At 27.2% G+C, this 24,107-nt stretch overlaps 2 protein-coding genes across 2 annotated transcripts; both read right to left on the bottom strand.

The window, feature by feature from the left end:
• Positions 1–6,254: 6,254 nt before the first annotated feature.
• On the bottom strand, positions 6,255–7,510 carry LOC124934622 (alpha carbonic anhydrase 7-like). Its single transcript, XM_047475146.1, has 5 exons — positions 7,417–7,510; positions 7,094–7,293; positions 6,874–6,980; positions 6,652–6,754; positions 6,255–6,554 (listed from the first exon to the last, which is right to left on the bottom strand). The coding sequence occupies exons 1-5, from the start codon at positions 7,508–7,510 to the stop codon at positions 6,255–6,257; spliced, it is 804 nt and encodes a 267-aa protein (XP_047331102.1).
• Positions 7,511–20,157: 12,647 nt separating this feature from the next.
• Positions 20,158–21,408, bottom strand: LOC124934621 (alpha carbonic anhydrase 7-like). Its single transcript, XM_047475145.1, has 5 exons — positions 21,315–21,408; positions 20,992–21,191; positions 20,761–20,867; positions 20,546–20,648; positions 20,158–20,457 (listed from the first exon to the last, which is right to left on the bottom strand). Exons 1-5 carry the CDS (start codon positions 21,406–21,408, stop codon positions 20,158–20,160), a joined length of 804 nt encoding a protein of 267 aa, XP_047331101.1.
• Positions 21,409–24,107: the final 2,699 nt, after the last annotated feature.

Genomic DNA, 24,107 nt, shown 5'->3' with positions numbered 1-24,107 from the left:
TATCGCTATCAATCCAGATTCACTATGCGGGACATAGCCTCGATTAGTTTTTGGGATTATGTTATGTGTGGGATTAAGTGTCTCATTATGACGTTTTAGGACTTTACCTCTATTGTTATTTGTAGGAATGCCAATATTGAGAATATGTGATCCTCAGACTAGCGATTTTGCTAATCGCATGATATAGGAGTTTGAACACTATGGAAAAATCTCTTCTCATGCTAGGGTTTTAATCATGGTGGATAATAATATTGATGATAAAAAAAAATGTACAGTCATATATTTAAAATGTAAATAATATAATATATATTACAAAATATAAATTATGATACCGAACTTGTAATATACTTAAATCGGACGGCTATACATGAAGATTATCCTATTAGTGAGAAAAAAAATAATTTTTTTTTGAAAAACGACTTAGCGTCATTTCATTAAAAATTCCCAAAAATGGGAAAAAAACCACGAGTTTAAGAGAACATTCTAGACAGGCCTAGAAGGATTTTGAAGTCGTAACATTCTGAGTAAAAGCTAAAAACGTAAATGAATTATCTGATTACAATGTTTTCAATTATAGTGAGTTTAAAAAACGGTAAATTCCAGTTCCTACAGATATTCCAGTTCTGCTCCATGCTTGGAATTCTTGTCCACGTTCCCGCGAGGGCGCTGCAATCCGATACAATATCTTTCCATAACTCTTCAACGCTCCTGCGAGTTCTGTCATATACCCTTGCATTCCGTTCTTGCCAAATGTTATACACCACTGCTCCAAAGCCGCACTTGAACACGCTTGTTGCAAATCTATTTCCCTTGACTTTGAGTAGTGTTGCATCTTTGATTTCATTCCATTCGCTCGGGAAACTAATCAGCTCCAGGTTTTTATAGAATCTGTCCAAAGCTCTGAAGCAATACATCAGCTCTCGAATAGGTGATCTATGGTTTTTCATTTCCTCTACATAGAAGACAGTTCGTGTCCGAGATGCTCATATACTTGTTGATACGATCACGAGAAAAAATATAATTTGAATTGAAAACGAAATGAGTTTATTAGTAAATTAGCTATAATCCAAATCTAATAAACATAACCTAGTTGGAACTTTAGACGATCGATGGTTTTAAATTAGTTAACAAGATGTTGAAATTTTGATTGAAAAAAATAAATCTTACTTATAGTTAGGTTCTTCATTTTGTACTTGAAAAATCTAATTATTTCAAATAAAAATAAATGTACAATGAGTAATTTTAAACCGAAATAAATGTACAATGATCCATTTCAAACAAAATCATGTATAAAATATATTTAAAACTTTATTAAAACTAAATGGAGTATTTTACTTATTACCTAGCTATTATATTTAACTTATACTAATCAGGTATGATATTCTAACCTAATTATTCTATGTTATTGGATTTATAAGAATTTTAGGTTAGTTTTTAAAACTGATGATTAAAATACCTTTCAAATTAGCCTTAAAAATATCAAATTAAATTAATATTTTTTTTAAAAAAAATTTAGGAATCTATTTAAAACGTTTTTGAATTAGAAATCACTTTTGTTATGTCATTTAGTAGGTTAATTTAGGGATGCAAATGAGCCGAGTCGAACTTTATTCAAGCTCGACTTGACTATTTATCTATAAGCTCAATTCAGTTCGGAAAACTTGAAATAAAATTAAAATTTTAAACTCGAGCTCGAATTCGAACTTGAATCAAAATTTATTTTTAAAATGTAATATCAAACTTACATATCTATTCAACAAAAAAATGGTTGATTAACTTGAGGTTACTAATTCTCGAATGAAATAATATGAAAAAATAAAGTAACGAAAAAGAAAAGAATGTTTGTGAATAAGTGAGAGTGATTTCATTGTCCAAGAAGAAAAAAGAATGGTGCAGAGAGAATAGTGCTTGTAAAGTGAGGGAAATAGTGAAAATAAAATAATATTTGTTAAAATATAAAATTGAAATACTTTACAAATACATGATATAATTGTTAAAATATATGATTATTATATATAATATATTCTGTAAATATATTTGTTGAATATTTTTTCAAAATATATTATATTATATTATAACGACTACAAATAGCAGGGAATTAAGGTTTTAATTTTGAATTTTTGTGGTAATATGATAAAAAACGTGGTCATGACGTTTGAACTTTGAACATAGAGAGTGAATAAAATATATTTATTTTAAATTTTAGGTTTAATATTAAAATAAATAAAATTCATACTGAATTCGAGCTCAACTCATATATTAAACGAGTTAGCTCTAGCTCGGTTCGAATTTATTCAAAGTCAAGCTCAAGTCAAGTTTTAATCGAGCGGTTCATAAGCGGTTCACGAGTAGTTTGACTCATTTTGCATCCCTAGGTTTATTACCATTTTTTAGTGTAATAAATAATAGATGAATCATTAAAGATTAATTTATATTATTTTGATTGGATCATAAAGATTGATTCTTATTATCTTGTTTTTAGACTTTATTGATAAAATATATTTTTTTTCTAGATTTTGGGATTCCTTTGAGATGTTAAAGATTATAACTCAAAATTATTATTGTATTCTTCTTTTGTTCCATTTATTCTTTGTTGTTGTGATCCATTTTTATATAAAAAAAAAATATTATTATATATGAAAAAAAATCTGTGTTCATGTAATCCATTTTTATATATAAAAAAAATATATAACTATTTCAATGTAACCTTAATTTTTCTAAAGTTACCAACATGATAACATCGTCAATACATTTGTGCATATATCTAAGACTATACCATGTGTTGAAGAATAGTACTTGAAACATGTTAGAAGAATTCAACCCACCTCATATTCTAAATTAATTTATTGGATAACCGAGACAATTATGAAATTAGTATTGCTATACATTTTAATAAACCCTCTATTCAATATTAAAGATATCTTTTGAAATAAAGAAACAAATTACTTCATAGAATTTACACACTTCTCGAAGATTGCTTATTAATATTATTAAAAAGAAAGGTAGAGATCGAGTTTATCGATCTTTTCATGAGATGAAATGACATGGAGTGTTGGTTAGAGATAATTCGTAATCATATTGAAAGTTGGTGAAATTGTGGATTTATTAAAATAAATAGAGGCTCTAGAAATTTGTATACAAATGCAGAAGGGAAATAATCTATGGTTTCCGATGGGTTAGTAATTTTTTTTTTATGTATAAGTTATATCTAAATTGAGAATTTTGAATTACAATAAAATTAACTTGGATCGATTAAGGAACTATGTCTTAATATGTTTCTTTTTGAACTTGTAAATTCTTAGTTGATCTTTTTGTACATTGATATTATAATGTCTAAGATTGAATATTTAAAAAAAATTACAAGTTTGTTTTCATATTTTTATCTTGTTAAATTAAGATTGTGTAGAATTTCATTTTTTTATAAATAAATATATTTTTTATTTAGAGCACGTGATGGCCTGGGAATGGATTATTAAATATAAAAATGGAAAGAGAATGAAATGGTAAAAATAAGGATACCCACGTAAATGTCATTGATTCGGTATATTTTTACAGGGTCTTGTTTGAAAGGTCCATTGGAATCTTCTTTTTCTTAAAAAAAACAATATATATTAGTTCATATTGAAATTAAACAGTGTTAAAATAGCAACATAAGGGTTAATTATTTCCTTAACTCAGTTATAAAGTCATTTGTTGAAAGTTTATTTGTGGATAATAACTTATTAAAATTTGTGTAACAATTTTAAAATAGTTTATAAAAATTGTGGATTAATATTAATTGATTTTGGTCGTTGTTATCACTACAAAGACAATATTTTCAAATAATATTTAACAATCCGTAGTGTTTGACTTGTAAAATTGGACCACATAAACGTACGGGAGTCTTTGGAAGGTCCAATTGAATTTTGTTTTACTAATTATTTTCTGAAAGAATGTCATGAAGTCAAGTGAAATGACGACATTAATGACATAGCTAATTAATTTTATTATTTATTAATATTATGAAATTTAATCCTTAAAATTCAAGAGTGGGTAATGGGTTTTCTAATTGATGATGCATGGATCATGAAAGGACATATTCAATGTTAGCAACCTAATAACATAATATATATACTTTATTCACACTAAATATTACCTAAATTTAATTCAAATATTCAATATTTAATCTATGCATAAGTCCAAGACCATCCTAAAAAAAATTAAAATATATATTTTACTTTCAATTTTAAATCATTCAGCTAAATTATTAAATTTATTAAAAGAATAGCTAACTAATTAGGTTAAATTAATTTTATAAATTTAAATAATAAAATATTATATATAAAATGGCGAAGAAAGGTCTTGGGTATATTGGATTTGACTTCGTTTAACAATGTCATTTTATTGAAATGGTGCAGCGGATATTCATATTCCTCATAGCCTACTTTCTTGTGGTTACTCTAATTTGATTCAAGTATGATTTGTTTTACTGGTTCACAAAATCAAATAATTGAACAGTAAAATGCAGTATTTGAAGTGACATTTCAGTACTGTAGATGTTTTTCGTTTACAATGCATATTTTTGGTTGGAAATGATTTTTCGATTAATTTTTGGGATAACTAATTGTATTGCAGTGTTAAAAGTTTTTCCTTATCGTTGTTGGGATGAAATATGAATATTTTTAAGTTTCAACTATGGCAAAAGTTTGGATTTGTGACTAGTGAGACAAATCAGTTATAAATAATTCATCAATTGTTTGCTAAAAATTATTTGTAATCTATTTTGTTTTGGGCGGATAACATTATCCGAGTTTGGTGCGTTACATTACCGATGACTCCAAAACAACTGGGCCATTACATTTTTTAAGTTTAATTTTGTATATAATTAATTTTTTTTTATAGATTTATTAATAATTATTTAAAAAAGTTTTATTAATGGTTATTTTGATTTAGATATGTTTTATATATATATTTGATTTAATAATCATACTAGTATTTTATAAATTTAAATGGGCTTAAACTTTTATTTAAATGCATTCGTCCTTTTAAAAATAAGAAATCAATTAATATAAAATCTATAAAGTGTTAGTTGAAAAAGATTTTGTAAAAATGTATTTGTGTTGAATCTAGTCTCTGAAAGTTCCAACGGAATTGGTAGATCTTTTAATTATTTTCTAAAAGATGTGATCATGAATATTGAATGCATGACAATATGAAATTCTTAATTATTATAAAGTATGAAATTTCCTAAAACGTTAATCAGGAGTGTGTAATATGGATTATCGAATTAAGACTCATTCAATTTCTTAATTCACAATAACTGCTTCATAAGGCCATTTCAAATAATTACATTTTAAATTGTAATACAAATCACTAGTTTATTTTATCAAGAGATTCTATTGTTAACCATAACTTCATAAAATTACAACAAAAATGAAATTTTATATTTTAATACTATTACGAGGGCAACTAACCCAATGATAAAAGTCGACTTAAATGAAAGAAAAAAAATACAAGTTCAATTTCAACTGTAAACGTTTTGAGTTGAAACAGAAATCATGTTTATGGGGTGTCATACTAGTTCACCTTAATTCAAAAAAATAATAATATTATAAAGACATAGTGAAAAAAATGAGAAATGTAACCCTACTCAACTCCATGTTAACATAATTTTGAGATTTTATTTATTTTCATTTATCATTGAATTAACTTATTATGTTTTTTTAATCATGCTTCACAAGAGATTTTAGGTACCCTTTTAAAAAAAATTAAAAACTAAAAACCCAAACAAAAATAAGTATCAAAACACAATAAATTTTAAAGTTAGCTAGGGCATAATTAAAATAATTAAGATGAGTGAAGCATGAGTTTACTTAAGCTCGTAATAATTTATTTGGATGTGAGTATGTTTTTTTATTTTTTGGTTTTAGTGATCTTTTTATGTAAATCAAATAATATTAGGATAATTAATTACAAGATTTGTCCACTTTAGATTTGATTTTAGTAATTTGATAGGTCAATAAAACAAGTTCTATTTTATTTAACAAAAGTTATATTCCACTATGGCCAAACAAACACCAAATATAGTAAATAGATGAACATATAATACAATACTTATATCCATTCCGGTGAAAAACACACAATAATATTTTTATTCATAACGGCTAGGTCTTTTATTGGTACAAATAACAATAAACAAAATAAAAATATGATTAAACATATTTAATTAACTAGATTATTGGCACACATCAATTATAAACTTCATAATACTATTCTTAATAATCTTCAGGAGTATAAAGTTGAACTGTACGTCCATTTATGGATTGTAATGGTCTAGCATTGCTCCCTGATTCATCATGAATTGCCTCCCGCAACACTTCTAATTGTGCTTTTGAAACTGTCATTACCTTATTAACCACGGTCCAAGTAACAGTTTCATTGCATGGAGGAGTGGTGAGTGAACCATGATAACGGTAATATTTGTGACTTCCAATCTCAATCATTCTCGGATCTACAATCTCCACCATTCTCTCTAAATGTAGTGTGTCTTGAAGGTCTATTATGTCTTCCTTCAACTGCAAGAAAAATATCAACATCAATCATAAACTTTCTATTTTTCATTTTTCTAATAAATATAGATATACAATTGATCGTTCAAGAATGAATTAGTACCTGAGTTAAGAAAGAATCGGCATGTCCAAGTTTATAAATGATGCTTATAACAACATATTTTCCGCTCTTACTCCTATGAACTAAGTGAGCCTCAAGATCAAATCTACATTTTGTTTAAACAATTATATCAATGCAAACCTCATTAGTCTAATGTTTCACCATAGCTTTTGCGACATCCACTGTGAAATAAAAAATACTTTTAAAATTAATAAATTGTATTACTTTCTGCCGTTAAAGGTATGTTCAGAAGGTGAATGCCAATGACATTGTTGAAGTTCATATTCAGTTTCATTTATTTCAATAGATCCTGCATCTCCTTTCCAACTCAACTACAATATTTATTTATAAATATCAATTAAAATTATCAATAAATATCACCAAATGTCTTTCAATTTAATCCGAGATGACATTCTTAATCACATTAATTAAAGTGTATATTTACCTGCATGTCATGGCCTTTATTAATGAGGGTAGCATTAGATGGCTTGTATTTCCTTTTAACAATCCCTAAATGGGAAACCATTTCAACTCTCTCATTTGATAGATCGATTGGAGACTGCATCCTTCCACTATTACACAAGCCTCCCCATCCTTCCGGTCCTCTTTCGCTATCCTTCTCGTAGTTGAACTCTCCCTCATACTCTGCGTAGATTTATCATCATTAAAGTTTTGTGTAGATGATCGTGCTATCTTTGCGTTTAGCGTAAATTATAATTTTCCCTAAATGTTTAATTAGGCAATATTGATGTAAAAATTAATGCTTACCAAGTTCCTCAGATGCTGTTGCATAATTGGACAAGGCTAAGAACAAAATGAAGACAAGCATAAGAAGAGTACTAATGCTTCTAATTTTCTCCATCTCTTGAAGACTCTCTCTATAGTATATAAGAAGGTTACAAATAATTATAAGTGATTGAATTAGAATTGAGGGTGGTGTGGTGTTAGGGTTGAGAAGATGAAAAGCTATATATATATAGGAAGAAGCCAGCCATGATCTTCCTTAATTAATTCATATGACATGGCAATGTGAACAACCATTATAATAATAATGTTCCATGCATGCATCATACTTTGAAAATTATAAATTAATTTCAAATTAACATTTATTTATCTGAAGTTAAAAATATGATAACATCTTCAAATACATATTTTATATATATATATTCAAGACTACACCAGATGGTTGAAGAATGGTACTTGAAAACATGCTAGAAGAATTCAACCCAACTCAAATTCTAAATCTCTTCCATAAGATAACCTAGACAATTATAAAGTCCTAATTGTATTATATATTTTAAGAAACCTTCCAATTAGTATTAGAGATATATTTCAAATAAAAAAAATAATAATTTTTAGAGTTTACGTATTTCTTGAATGGTGTTTATTATTATTATAGTAATAAAAAAAATGTATGCTTATTCAATGTGATGGAATGACAACTTTGCTAGTATTGAATTTGTTGCTTATAATTGAATGTAAACTCATGATTTTATTGTTAAAATTTTGGACTTAGTTGAAAGAAGTATATAGCTCATCTAAATTTATTTTACAAATCTTTGAGGGAAATGAGTTATGGTTTAGAAGGGTTTAATGGATTTGTGTGATTTTAGGTTCTACATTAAGAATAAGGATACAATTATAAAATAAAAGGAAAAAACATGAAAATTGTAGAAACAACATAATAATAATTTAATAAATGATACGCATTATTGAACGATTATGAGACAAAAAGGTTACGAGTTCGATTTCATCTGAAAGCGCTTAGAGTTTAAGCGGGGAACCATGACTGTGAGGTGTAATGCTAGTTTCATTTAATTTTAAAAAAAAAAATATCGAAGTATTATGATTATTAAAAGTTTGACATTTTCTTACTAATTAGATAATACATTAGAAAATAATCGAGATATTTATTCAAAAGTTATTACTTTCAATCAATAATCTCAATTCAAAATTTTAAAAAGTTATCTAGTATTCCGAAAATTATAAAATAAATTTAAACATAATCCACAAGAAAATGTTGTTAGGTTATTGTCTTATTTTTGTTATGTTTCAGCATTTTAATTTTGTTTAATTAGGATTTTGTATACTTTAATTTGTTATAAATAAAATAAGGAAAACAGATTTTATTTGGAGCACGTGAGTGCGCGGGAATGGAATAAATGTATTAATTAAATATAAAAACGGAAAGACAGAGAAGTGGTAAAAATTGTAGGATAAGTCAATGTCATTGCTGGATTTGTAGGGGGGGTGTTTGATCAAATTTTATTTAATTATTTTAATAATTCAACAATTAATTAATTAATCAAATCATTACAACCCACAATTAAAATATGAAAATGTCATTATTTCTTATTCCCGATAACAATTTTAATTAATATATCAAATATGACCGTGTTTTGATTATTTGATTAAAAGAAATTTTTTGTTTTGTTTTGTTTTTTCTAAGAAAACATTATTTTCAAACCATCCCTAACCGTGTTTATTCAAGAGAAATGTATAATCTTTTATTTTATTTGTTCTTTAGACCACCCGAAGTTTCATTAGTCAAGTCATTGAAAGTTTCAGTCATTTTTTTTAATATTAGTTCATATTGAAATTAAATAGTGTTACAATATAAAAACAATGAATATTTTAAGATATTCTTTTTCCTACCATCTAATTCTTCATCCGGTCATTTGGCAGGTTGGGTTAAGGTCAAGCGATACAAGGATCAAGAAGTTTGTGTATCCGAGATTTTATTTCCTTTAATAAAATTATTCTCTCAAATTGCGTATCAGAATTTATATCTAAACCAAATAGCCTTTGGGGATAGTTAATTAAATGTAAATTTGTTCATGATTGGTCTAAATAGTTACCAAAAAGTCTAATTGCACTGTGGGCGGTAGAATTTTGAGTCAAATATATATTATTTATGAAAGAGTTATCGTTAGAAATCTAGATTCATTGTGCGGGACATAGCCTCGGTTAGCTTCTAGGATGATGTTGGGTGCGAGATTAAGTGTCTCATTGTGACGTTTTTTGACCTTAACTCCATTGTTATTTGTAGGAATGCTAATACTAAGGATATGTTTGTTCCTCACTAGTCGCATCAGATATAGAAGGAAGTTGAACACTATGAAAAACTTTATTCTCATGCTAGAGTTTTGATCATGGTGGGGCATAAGAATATTGATGATAGAGAGAGAAAGATGTACAATAGTCATTTAATTAAAATGTAAATAATATAATATAGATTATGTTAGGATCGGTGGCAACTATAGATAGGGGGGTCAAAATATAGTTGACAACTTAAGACACTTTCAATTCGATTTTAATCCTGTTAGAGATTAAAATCTGTTTCTATTCTTCATAAATCTTCGCAACCTCTTGAACGGACTCAAGTGCGGAAATGCTTGCTCAATTTGAAGCGTCAGATAAGAGATTGAAAGTTCCATAAATGAAAGAATACAAGGAGTTTTATGGATGTTCGGAGATAAAACTCCTACGTCACCCCTTCTTCTGTTTTCATAAGGATTTTCACTAAAAGGCTTTGATTCGTATAGCGACTACACAAACCCAGTCAGACATACATGATTTAACAACTGTCTATTTCTGAACTTCTAACTAACACTATGTTGAACAGGCAACCTCTGTTCAACTTACAATACTGATAACAATCACATATATTACAGTAATTTTAATTCTCGGCTTAATGAAATACAATGTATGCTTAACAGAGAGTAAAAGACTTTGCAGAAGCTTTTTCTGAGTTAGTTGGCATAAAAGTGCTTCAAGAGGGAGTTTTCCGTTGTACTTAGATGATCTTTTATATTGAAGCTTAGCAACGGTCGACTTTGATTCTTGGATTGTGAATTGACCGAAAAGATTCACCGTACCGGAAATCCAGGGATCCGCCGTTCATAAATCCAGGGATTCGACGTTGTACATTGATGTTGAGGTGTAGGCAATAGTCGAATCTGAGTTATAAATATTACGTGTCGACTTTATGTTGGTTGAAAGCTAGATGGTAGTTGTAATAAACTGACTAGGACGTCTGCTTATAACGAACTCTATTGTCCACTGTGCTGGTGAGCTGTGCAGATAAGTAGAGCACTTCTTCAGATGGCTGCTGAAGCAATGCGTCTACTCACGTTTTTTCAGAATGTTGCTGAAGCAAAGCGTCTGCTCACGCACTTCAGACTTCACGTCTGATAAAGTTAGACGTCTGCTCGCGCACTTCTTCAGACTAACCCGTCTGTAGAAGTTAGACGACGTCTGCTCGTGCACTTCTTCAGACTAACCCGTCTGTAGAAGTTATACGACGTCTGCTCGCAGACTTCTTCAGACTAACCCGTCTGTAGAAGTTAGACGTTTGATCGCGCTTGCTCAGACAACACGTCTGATAGAAGGAAGATGTCTTCAGACGTATCTGTGCAAAGATAATTTTAACAACTTAGTTTTTTTCAGATCACATCATTAAAATTTTGTCGTATTGATATAAATTTATTGACCTAAGTTTATTAAAATATTTTTTCATAATTAATTATTTTTCTTTTAATTAATTTTCATTTTTCATTATTTAACTAAGTCTAACAGATTACAAAATATAAATTATGATACCATAATACAAAACTCGTAATATACTTGAATCGGTCGGCTATATACATGTCTTACATATAAATTGTGGCTTATCACATTAGTGAGAATGCAATATAATTTGATTTTAAAACGAAATGAGTTTATTAGTAAAATTAGCTATAATTCATTTCTAAGAAACATAACATAGTTGGAACATTAGACGATCAATGGTTATAAATTACTTAACAAGAGGTTCAAAATTCAATCGAAGAATAATTTTTTTTCATACTTATAGTTAGGTTATTTATTTTGTACCGCTTAAAAAACCTAACTATTTCAAATAAAAATAAATCTACAATAAGCAATTTCAAACAAAAATAAATATACAATGTATTATTCCTATTGCCTAATTATATATATTTTTTTAAGGAAAATGACTAATTATATTTTTTTTAGGAAAACGGTTAAAATCATTTCATTAAAATCCCAAAAGTGGGAGGGTAAAGAATCAAATCTAAACAAACCCTAGCTATGATTAAAAGATGAAAATCAAACGACCCTAAAGAAACTAATTAGTATTCATCAAACATACGAAAAACGGAGATTACAAACAAAGATTACAAATTTTATCAAATCATAATTATCTCAATCAGGATTTTTATTTCCATACCAACCTGATGTTTCAACAGGTTGTCTTTCTCTTCCCCTTGTCCTTCCTCTTCCCCTTCCCCTTCCCCTTCCTCTTGTAATGACGTACCCAATAAACCTGCAAAATGACTAAGAGCTTCTACATTATATATGTGTGCAGGGATATTCCAAAGTTTGAACCAAATATGAGCTGTTTCTTTAGGCTTGCTTAATAAGCTCAAATGTTTAGACTATCTTTCCAACTTCATGCAGTTTGATCCAATATATGTATGCTTATTTTCCAGAATTTCATCCAGATTTGATCCCTTCTTAAATTTCAGAAAGTAGAGATCATGTACAGTCGCTGAAATTTTCAACAATCCCTTTTTCTCCCATTACTTCATAAGTGCCTCTTTGGTGACTAGGAAGGAAACTCTATTCTTTCCTCCCACCACTACATTTTCCCATTCTCTAACACAATTTTCTTCTAATATAGTAGGCAATTTAAATTCAAAAGGAGAAATCAGTACCTCCACTTTTGTCTATACATTGCCTAAGTAGATTTTTCCTTTGTATGCATGATATTTAGCCTTTTTCCCAATGTTGTTTTTCCAGATTTCATTGATTTTCCATGTAGAATTATTTCTGATAGTATATGTCTTTAATTTAGAAGCATTCATTAACTCCCTCATTGTTGCAACAGACCATTTTACTATCACTTCTTATTCATCCTTCTTGAGTAAATTCCAGTCTTGGAGATATTGAATGTTAAGTTGGACGATTGTGCTTTGTATTTTCTCCTTGTTGAGTACAATCTATCCTTTCTTAGCATGCATTAGGAGTTTGGTGATTTTGGTTTTTTAGTCCAAATAAATTTGCCCTTTGATTATACCCTATCATCCAAACTCATTCTTTCTTCCCCTTAATCCCTGCATTATGTTCCAAAGGCTTTTGAGCAGCAATTGGGTCTTTGTTTATTTCCTGCACTTTTTCATTAACATCTTCTTTAGTTATTTTGTTAATTTTCTTCTCTAAAGTTTCTTTGACTCCTTTAAGAACAAAGTTCTGCACTTCTATGGCCTTGACTCCTTTAAGAACAAAATCCTCCACTTCTTTTGCCTTGTTGTTTTTCCTTTTACCCATATTCCAATAAGACCTCAAAACAATGGATTAAAGTCAGAACAACAATCTTGAAACAACCTTATTCAAACCCTAGACGAGTTTCCCCGATGTGCCGAACGTGTCAGACGTGCCGACGATCTTTACTCTGACCACGTTTCCCGTAACCGACTACCAAATTAACTGAATCGTACGACCGAGCAACTGTGTCGAACGTGCCGATTGTACCTATTGTGCCAAACGTGCCGACGATCTTAATTTCGACGCGATTCTTAATTGAATATGAGAATGTGCACGTATTTGGGGAAGAAATTCAAGATTCCATCGCTGACTAATTATATTTTACTTATATTAATCGGGTATCATACTTTAACTCTAATTATTCTATGTTATTGGATTTATAAGAATTTTGGGTTAGTTTTAAAAAACTGATGATTAAATTACCTTATAATCAAAATAGCTTTAAGAAATATATCTAATTAAATTACCATTTTTTTGTTTTTTTTTAATCTAGGAATTTATTTAAAACGTTTTTGAATTAGAATCGATTTCGTGATATTTTATTTATTAGAAATCACTTTTTTTATGTCATTTAGTGAGTTAATCTAGGAATGCAAATGAGCTGAATCGAGCTCAAACCAACTTGAGCTCGATGTTTGACCAGATTTAGTATTAATTAGTTCGACTTCAACGAGTTTATAAATTTGATTTCAGACTCGACTCATTTATGTAATATATCTACGAAATATATTATATTATAATATATAATATATATAATCTATGGACCACGGATTAGGGAATTAGAGGTTTCTAATTTTGAATTTTAGTATGGGCATGACATATGAACTTTGAACTGGGAGAGAGTGAATACAAAATATTTGTTTTAAATTTTAAGTTTAATATTAAAATAAATAATATATATTATTTAGTATCAGACTCACAAAAGCTCGAAAAATCATCGAGAAAATATTATTTTAGCTCAAGCTCGGCTCGAATATTAAACGAGTCGGCTCGAGCTTGTTCAAAGTCAAGCTTAAGTCGAATTTTGACCGAACGCCTCATGAATAGCTTGATTTCATCCCTAGGTTAATTACTTAAGTGTAATAAAGAATAGGTGAATTCATTAAAGATTACATTATTTTGGTTGGATTGTAAAAATTGAACTATGTTATCTTGTTCCTAGAATTTATTGATAATATTTTTTTTGTCTAGTTTTTGGGATTCTTTGAGAGGTTTAAGATCCTAACTCAAAATTATTATTTTATTCTTCTTTTGATCCATTTATTCTTTGTTGATGTGATCAACTTTTATATAAAATAAATACTATTATATATTTGAAAAAAAAATCTTTGTTGATGTAATCCATTTTTATAAATATATATATATATATATATAACTATTTCAAAGTAACATTAATTTTTCTAAATTACATGATAACATCATCAATACATATTTTGTGCATATATCTAAGACTATGTGCTGAAGATCAAACTCAAAATTACTAATTTATTCTTCTTTTGATCCATTAATTCTTTGTTGATGTGATTCATTTTTATATATAAAAAAAAATACTATTATATCTATGATAAAAATCTTTGTTGATGTAATCCATTTTTATAAAAAAATATATATAACTATTTCAAAGTAACCTTAATTTTTCTAAAGTTAAACATGATAACATCATCAATACATATTTTGTGCATATATCGATCTAAGACTATGTGCTGAAGACTTGTACTAGAAAACATGTTAGAAGAATTCAACACGCCTCAAATTTTAAATTAATCTTTTAGATAACCGAGACAATTTTGCTATACATTTTAATAAACCCTTTGTTTAATATTAAAGATATCTTTTTGAAACAAAGAAACAAATTACTTCATAGAATTTACACATTTCTCAAAGATTGCTTTATTATTATTATAAAAAAAGGTAGATATCGAGTTTATGATCTTTTCATAGGATGGAATGACATGGAGTGCTTGTTAAAAATAATTCGTAATCGTATTGCAAGTTGGTTGGTGAAATAGTGGATTTCTTAAAATAAATAGAGACTCTAGAAATTCGTATACAAATGCTGAAGGGAAATAATCTATGGTCTAAAATGGGTTAGTAAATTTTTTTTTATGTATAAGTTATATATGTAAATTGAGAATTTCGAACTACAATGAAATTAACTTGGATCAATTAAGGAAATATGTCTTAATATGTTTCTTTTTGAACTTGTAAATTATTAGTTGATCTTTTTGTACATTGATATTATAATGCCTAAGATTAAATATTTAAAAAAGAGTACAAGTATGCTTTCGCATTTTTGTTTTGTTAAATTAAGATTGTGTAGACTTTTATTTTTTTTAAATAAATAAATAAAAAATTATTTAGAGGATACCCACGTCCGTAAATGCCATTGCTTCTGTATTTTTACAGGGTCTTGTTTGAAAGGTCTATTGGAATCTTCTTTTTCTTTTTAAAAATAATATATATTAGTTCAGATTGAAATTAAACAGTGTTCAAATAGCAATATAAGGGTTAATTATTTCCTTAAATAAATTTGTAAAACAAAATATTTTTAAATTTATTTGTAAGATATTTTAAAAAAATTATTTAAATTATTTTATATTTACAGCGCTCAAATGATTGAAACAAACACTACCAGGTGAAGCTTGCTTCACTCAATATTTACAGCGCTGATAGGAGTGAAACAAACTTCATTTGATATTTACATTTGTAAGATATTTAAATTAATTTATTTTAATTATTTTATATGATTATATATTAAATATATATATATAACAATATGTTCAAAATTTTTTTTTAATATATTTAAATAAATTTTTAAAACAAAATATTTTTAAATTTATTTTTAAGATATTTAAAAAAAATTATTTAAATTATTTTATATAATTATATATTAAATATATATAAATGTTCATGTAAAACCATTAACACATTTATGTAAAAACATTTATATGTTCATGTAAAAACATTTATGCCTTAATGTAAGTCTGCAAAAGAATAAAAAAAACAAGCACTATCAGGTGAAGTTTGTTTCACCTGGGGATTTACAACTCTCAAATGAGTGAAACAAGCACTACCAGGTGAAGATTGCTTCACTCAATATTTACAGTGCGGATAGAAGTGAAGCAAACTTCACTTGATATTAAATTTGTAAGATATTTAAATGAATTATTTTAATTATTTTATATGATTATATATTAAATATATATATATATATATATATATATATATATATATATATATATATATATAACATGTTCAAAGTTTTTTTTAATATATTTAAATAAATTTGTAAAAAAAATTTTAAAATTTATTTGTAAGATATTTTAAAAAAAAATATTTAAATTATTTTATATTTTATATAATTATATATTAAATATATGTAATTGTTATGTAAAACCACTAACACATTTATGTAAAAACATTTATACGTTAATGTTAAAGCATTTATGTCTTAATGTAAGTCTGCAAAAAAAAAATAAAAACAAGCGCTACCAGGTGAAGCTAGATTCACCTAGGTATTTACAGCGCTCAAATGAGTGAAACAAGCACTACTAGGTGAAGCTTGCTTCTCTCAATATTTACAACGCTGATAGAAGTGAAGCAAACTTCACTTGATATTTACATTTGTAAGATATTTAAATTAATTTATTTTAATTATTTTATATGATTATATATTAAATATATATATAACAATATGTTCAAATTTTTTTTTAATATATTTAAATAAATTTTTAAAACAAAATATTTTTAAATTTATTTTTAAGATATTTAAAAAAAATTAGTTAAATTATTTTATATAATTATATATTAAATATATAAATGTTCATGTAAAACCATTAACACATTTATGTAAAAACATTTATATGTTCATGTAAAAGCATTTATGCCTTTATGTAAGTCTGCAAAATAATATAAAAAAAAAACGCTACCAGGTGAAGCTAGCTTCACCTGGGTATTTATAGCGCTCAAATGAGTGAAACAAGCACTACCAGGTGAAGCTTGCTTCACTCAATATTTACAGCACTGATAGAAGTGAAGTAAACTTCACTAGGTATTTAAAAAAATAAAAACAAGCGCTACCAAGTGAAGTTTGCTTCACCTGATAGCGCTTGTTTTTTTTTCTTTTGCAAATTTACATGAAGGTATAAATGCTTTTACATGAACCTATAAATGTTTTTACATAAATATGTTAGTGATTTTACGTGAACATTTATATATATTTTATATATAATTATATACAATATAAAATAATTTAAATATATTTTTTAAATATCTTAAAAATAAATTTTATAATATTTTAATTTATTTAAATATATTATAAAAAAAATATTTTTGTTTTACAAATTTATTTAAATATATTTACAAAATAATTTAAATATCTTTCAAAAATAATTAAAAATATGTTTTTATATGTATATATTTAATATATAATTATATAATTATATAAAATTTTAAATAATTTGTCAAAATATATTTCAACACATTATAAAGAAATTTGTGCATATTAAATATATAAATATATATATTATAAAATATTTTGTACAAATTCATTTAAACATATCACAATTATAACATATAATTATAATCATTCATAAAAATTAATTTAAATATCTTAAATCACATAATTTATGATTATTATTTTAAATTAATCTTTAAATAAAATTATATTAATTCATAATTATAATTTTATATATATCAGAAATAAAATTATATGAATTATTATTTAATCATTTAAATACATCATAAATAAATTTATAAACATAATTTATAAATCAGAGTCAATTGAAGTTCGCTTCACTCAACAGTGAATATATATCAATTAGTTTTACATGGACAACTTTATGTAAAACAGTGTAGACTGTCTCTTCAATGGTTATGTAAAACAGAGTGAAGTGAAGGAAGCTTCACTCATTTCTATTTCTGCTGAACCCGGAATAAAATACGGGTTCCGGGTTCTCTTTCTTCCTTTCAACCCAGTTTTAATTTATTAATATAATAATAATGCTGAGTTTTGATTGGTCCGCAACAGGGGAACACCCCATTTGGTAGCAGAAGATCTGATCTGAGAAAGGCCTTCGGTATACTGGATTTGATTTCGTTTAACAATGTCATTTTATTGAAATGGTGTAGCGGATATTCATATTCTTCGTAGCCTACTTTCTTGTGGTTACTCTAATTTGAGTTAAGTATGATTTGTTTTACTGGTTCACAAAATCAAATAATCGAACAGTAAAATGCAGTATTTGAAGTGACATTTCAGTAATGTGGATGTTTTTCGTTTACAATATATATTTTTGGTTGGCGATGACTTTTCGATCAATTTTTGGGATAACTTTTATTGCAGTATTTAAAGTCTTTCCTTATCTTTTCTGAGATGAAATATGAATATTTTTAAGTTTGAATTATGACAAAAGTTTGGATTTGTGACGAATATGAGACTAATCAATTATAAATAATTTATTAGTGGTTTGCTTTGGTGTGTTACATTACCAATGACTCCAAAACAATTAGACCATCACATTTTTTAAGTTTAATTTTGTATATAATTAATTTTTTTTTTTATAGATTTATCATTAATTATTTAAAAAAGTTTTATTAATGGTTATTTTTATTTAGATATGTTTTATATATATATATATATATATATATATATATATATATATATATATATATATATATATATATATATATATATATATATATATATATATATATATATATATATATATATATATATATATATATATATTTGATTTAATAATCATACTAGTATTTTATAAATTTAAATGGACTTAAACTTTTATTTAAATGCATTCGTCCTTTTAAAAATAAGAAATCAATTAATATAAAATCTATAAAGTGTTAGTTGAAAAAGACTTTGTAAAAATGTATTTGTGTTGAATCTAGTCTCTGAAAGTTCCAACGGAATTGATAGATCTTTTAATTATTTTCTAAAAGATGTGATCATGAATATTGAATTCATGACAATATGAATTTCTTAATTATTATAAAGTATGAAATTTCCTAAAAAGTTAATCAGGAGTGTGTAATATGGATTATCGAATTAAGACTTGTTCAATTTCTTAATTCACAATAACTGCTTCATAAGGCCATTTCAAATAATTACTTTTTAAATTGTAATACAAATTACTAGTTTATGTTATCAAATAGACCAAAGAGAAAATAATAAATAATTGAATTAGGCTATATGAGAGTTGGGTTAAATTAGTAGTTATAATTCAAGAGATTATATTGATAACCATAACTTCATAAAATTACAACAAAAATGAAATTTTATATTTTAATACTATTACGAGGGCAACTAACCCAATGATAAAAGTCCACTTAAATGGAAAAAAAATAATTACAAGTTCAATTTTAACGGTAAACGTTTTGAGTTGAAACGGGGCTAATGTTTATGGGGTGTAATGCATGCTAGTTCATCTTAATTCAAAAAAATAATAATATTATAAAGGCATAATGAGAGAAATGAGAAATGTAACACTACTCAACTCCATGTTAACATAATTTTGAAATTTTACTTATTTTCATTTATTATTGAATTAACTTATTATGTTTTTTTATAATCATGCTTCATAAGAGATTTCAGGTACTCTTTTTTTAAAAAAAAAGTTAAAAACTAAAAACCCAAACAAAAATAAGTATGAAAACACAATAAATTTTAAAGTTAGCTAGTGCATAATTAAAATAATTAAGGTGAGTGAAGCATGAGTTTACTTAAGCTCCTAAAGATGTTAGTTCTCTAGTTTTGTGAGACTTTAATGTGGCCATAATAATTTATTTGGATGTGAGTATTTTTTTATTTTTTTTTTGGGTTTTAGTGATCTTTTTATGTAAATCAAGTAATATTTGGATAATTAATTACAAGATTTGTCCATTTTAGATTTGATTTTCGTAATAGGTCAATAAAATGAGTTCTATTTTATTTAACAAAAGTTATATTCCACAATGGCCAAACAAACACCAAATATAGTAAATAGATGAACATATAATACAATACTTATATCCATTCCGGTGAAAAACACACAATAATATTTTTATTCATAACGGCTAGGTCTTTTATTGGTACAAATAACAATAAACAAAATAAAAATATGATTAAACATATTTAATTAACTAGATTATTGGCACACATCAATTATAAACTTCATAATACTATTCTTAATAATCTTCAGGAGTATAAAGTTGAACTGTACGTCCATTTATGGATTGTAATGGCCTAGCATTGCTCCCTGATTCATCATGAATTGCCTCCCGCAACACTTCTAATTGTGCTTTTGAAACTGTCATTACCTTATTAACCACGGTCCAAGTAACAGTTTCATTGCATGGAGGAGTCGTAAGAGAACCATGATAACGGTAATATTTGTGACTTCCAATCTCTATCATTCTCGGATCTACAATCCCCACCATTCTCTCTAAATGTAGTGTGTCTTGAAGGTCTATCAAGTCTTCCTTCAACTGCAAGCAAAATATCAACATCAATCATAAATTTTCTCTATTTCATTTTTCTAAATACATAATTTAGCGTTCAAGAATGAATTAGTACCTGAGTTAAGAAAGAATCGGCATGTCCAAGTTTATAAATGATGCTTATAACAGCATATTTTCCGCTCTTGCTCTTATGAACTAAATGCGCCTCAAGATCAAATCTACATTTTGTTTAAGCAATTATATTAATGCAAACCTTATTATTCTATTATTTCACCGTAGCGTTTGCGACATGTGAAAAAAAATACTTTTAAAATTAAAAAATAATATTACCTTATGCCGTTAATGGTATGTTCAGAAGGTGAGTGCCAATGACATTGTTGGAGTTCATATTCAGTTTTATTTATTTTAATAAATCCCGCATCACCTTTCCAACTCAACTACAATATTTATTTATACATATCAATTAAAATTATAAATAAATATCACCAAAGGTCTTTCTCAACGTATTTAATTTAATCGAGATAGACATTATTAATCACGTTAACTAAAGTGTATATTTACCTGCATGTCATGGCCTTTATTAACAAGGGTAGCATTGGATGGCTTGTATTTCCTTTTAACAATCCCTAAATGGGAAACCATTTCAACTCTCTCATTTGATAGATCGATTGGAGACTGCATCCTTCCACTATTACACAAGCCTCCCCATCCTTCCGGTCCTCTTTCGCTATCCTTCTCGTAGTTGAACTCTCCCTCATACTCTGCGTAGATTTATCATCATTAAAGTTTTGGGTAGATGATCGTGTTATTTTTGCGTTTAGCGTAAATTATAATTTTCCCTAAATGTTTAATCAGGATATATTGATGTAAAAATGAATGCTTACCAAGTTCCTCAGATGCTGTTGCATAATTGGAAAAGGCTAAGAACAAAATGAAGACAAGCATAAGAAGAGTACTAATGCTTCTAATTTTCTCCATCTCTTGAAGACTCTCTCTTTTGAATAGAAGATTGTTACAAATAATTATAAGTGATTGAAATCGAATTGAGGGTGGTGTGGTGTTAGGGTTGAGAAGATGAAGAGCTATATATATATAGGAAGAAGCCAGCCATGATCTTCCTTAATTAATTCATATGACATGGCAATGTGAACAACCATTATAATACTAATGTTCCATGCATGCATCATACTTTGAAAATTATAAATTAATTTCAAATTAACATTTATTTATCTGAAGTTAAAAATATGATAACATCTTCAAATACATATTTTATACATATTTTCAAGACTACACCAGATAGTTGAAGAATGGTACTTGAAAACATGCTAGAAGAATTCAACCCAACTAACTCAAATTCTAAATCTCTTCCATAAGATAACCTAGACAATTATAAAGTGCTAATTGTATTATATATTTTAAGAAGCCTTCCAATTAGTATTAGAAAAATATTTCAAATTAAAAAAAAAAAAATCACTTCTTAGAGTTTACGCATGGTGTTTATTATTATTAATATTATAATAATAAAAAAAAAGATTTTATGTTTATTCAGTGGGATGGAATGACAACTTTTGCTAGTATTAAATTTGTTGCTTATCAAGTAAATTTTAATCACTCCAAAAATATATTGTTAGGTTATTGTCTTATTTTTGTATGTATGTTTCAGCATTTTAATTTTGTTTATTTAGGATTTTGTACTTTAATTTGTTATAACTAAAATAAAAACAGATTTTATTTGGAGCACGTGAGTGCGCGGGAATGGAATAAATGTATTAATTAAATATAAAATTGGAAATACAAAAGAAGTGGTAAAAATTGTAGGATAAGTCAATGTCATGGCTGGATTTGTAGGGGATTGTTTGATTAATTTTTATTTAATTATTTTAATAATTCAACAGTTAATTAATTAATCAAATCATTACAACCCCATTATTTCTTATTCCCGATAACAATTTTTATTAATATATCAAATATGACCGTGTTTTGATGATTTGATTAAAAAATTTTTTTTTTTCTAAAAAACATTATTTTCAAACCATCCCTAACCGTGTTTGTTTAAGAGAAATGTATTGTCTTTAATTTGTTTTTTAGACCACCTGAAGTTTGTGGGTTGAATTTAGTCAAGTCATTGAAAGTTTCAGTCATCTTTTTTTTTTTTTTTTTAAATTAGTTCATATTGAAATTAAATAGTCTTACTATATAAAAACAATGATTATTTTGAGACATTCCTTTTCCCAGTCTATTTCTTCGTTCGGTCATTTGGTATGTTGGGTTAAGATCAAGCGATATAAGAATCAAAGAGTTTGGGTATCTGATATCTTATTTCCTTTAATAAAATTATTCTCTCTCAAATTGCGTAATAAAATTTATATCTGAACTAAATAGTCTTCGGGCATTGTTGATTAAATGTAAAATGGTTCATAATTGGTCTAAATAGTTACCATAAACTCTAATTTTCCTGTGGGCGGTAGAATTTTGAGTGAAATATATATTATTTATGAAAGAGTTATCGCTAAAAATCCAGATTGACTGTGCGGGACAGAGCCTCACTTAGCTTTTGGGATGATGTGTGCAGGATTAAGTGTCTCGTTGTGACGTTTTCTGAGCTTAACTCCATTGTTATTTGTAGGAATGCCAATATTAAGGATGTGTTTGATCTTCGCTAGTCGCATCAGATATAGAAGGAAATTGAACACCATGAAAAACTCTATTCTCATGCTAGGGTTTTGATCTTGGTGGGGCATAAGAATATTGATGATAAAGAGAGGAAGATGTACAATAGCCATTTAATTAAAATGTAAATAATATAATATAGATTATGTTAGGATTGGTGGCAACTACAGATAGGGGGGTCAAAATATAGTTGACAACTTAAGACACTTTCAATTCGATTTAATCATGGTAGAGATTAAAATCTGTTTCTATTCTTCATAAATCTTCGCAAGCTCTTGAACGGATTCAAGTGCGGAAATGCTTGCTCGATTTGAAGCGTCAGATAAGAGATTGAAAGTTTCAGAAATGAAAGAATACAAGGAGTTTTATGGATGTTCGAAGATAAAACTCTTACGTCACCCCTTCTTCTGTTTCCATAAGGATTTTCATTAGAAGCCTTTGATTCGTATAACGACTACACAAACCCAGTCAGACATACATGATTTAACAACTGTCTATTTCTGAACTTCTAATTAACACTATGTTGAACAGACAACCTATGTTCAACTTACAATACTGATAACAATCACAGATATTATAGTAATTTTAATTCTCGGCTTAATGAAATACAATGTATGCTTACCGGAGAGTAAAAGACTTTGCAAAAGCTTTTTCTGAGTTAGTTGGCATAAAAGTGCTTCAAGAGGGAGTTTTCCGTTGTACTTAGATGATCTTTTATATTGAAGCTTAACAATGATCGACTCTGATTCTTGGATTGTGAATTGACCGAAAAGTTTCGCCGTACCGGAAATCTACGGATCCGCCGTTCACAAATCCAGGGATTCGACGTTGTACTTTGATGTTGAGGTGTAGGCAATAGTCGAATCTGATTTATAAATATTACGTGTCGACTTTCTGTTGGTTGAAAGCTAGATGGTAGTTGTAATAAGCTGACTAAGACGTCTGCTTATAACGAACTCTACTTTCCACTGTGTTGGTGAGCTATGCAGATAAGTAGAGCACTTCTT

The sequence above is a fragment of the Impatiens glandulifera genome, chromosome 4 (assembly GCF_907164915.1).
Source record: "Impatiens glandulifera chromosome 4, dImpGla2.1, whole genome shotgun sequence".
Classification (NCBI taxonomy): domain Eukaryota; kingdom Viridiplantae; phylum Streptophyta; class Magnoliopsida; order Ericales; family Balsaminaceae; genus Impatiens; species Impatiens glandulifera.
This window is presented reverse-complemented; position numbering and strand designations above follow the sequence as displayed.

Coding starts and splice junctions, on each gene's coding strand:
- LOC124934622 (XM_047475146.1), bottom strand. CDS start 7,510: ATGGAGAAAATTAGAAGCATTAGTACTCTTCTTATGCTTGTCTTCATT. Junction 6,755..6,873: donor CATACCTTTAACGGCAGAAA/GTAATACAATTT, acceptor AACAAAATGTAG/ATTTGATCTTGAGGCTCACT. Junction 6,555..6,651: donor CCGATTCTTTCTTAACTCAG/GTACTAATTCAT, acceptor TTTTTCTTGCAG/TTGAAGGAAGACATAATAGA.
- LOC124934621 (XM_047475145.1), bottom strand. CDS start 21,408: ATGGAGAAAATTAGAAGCATTAGTACTCTTCTTATGCTTGTCTTCATT. Junction 20,868..20,991: donor ATAAAGGCCATGACATGCAG/GTAAATATACAC, acceptor TAAATATTGTAG/TTGAGTTGGAAAGGTGATGC. Junction 20,649..20,760: donor CATACCATTAACGGCATAAG/GTAATATTATTT, acceptor AACAAAATGTAG/ATTTGATCTTGAGGCGCATT.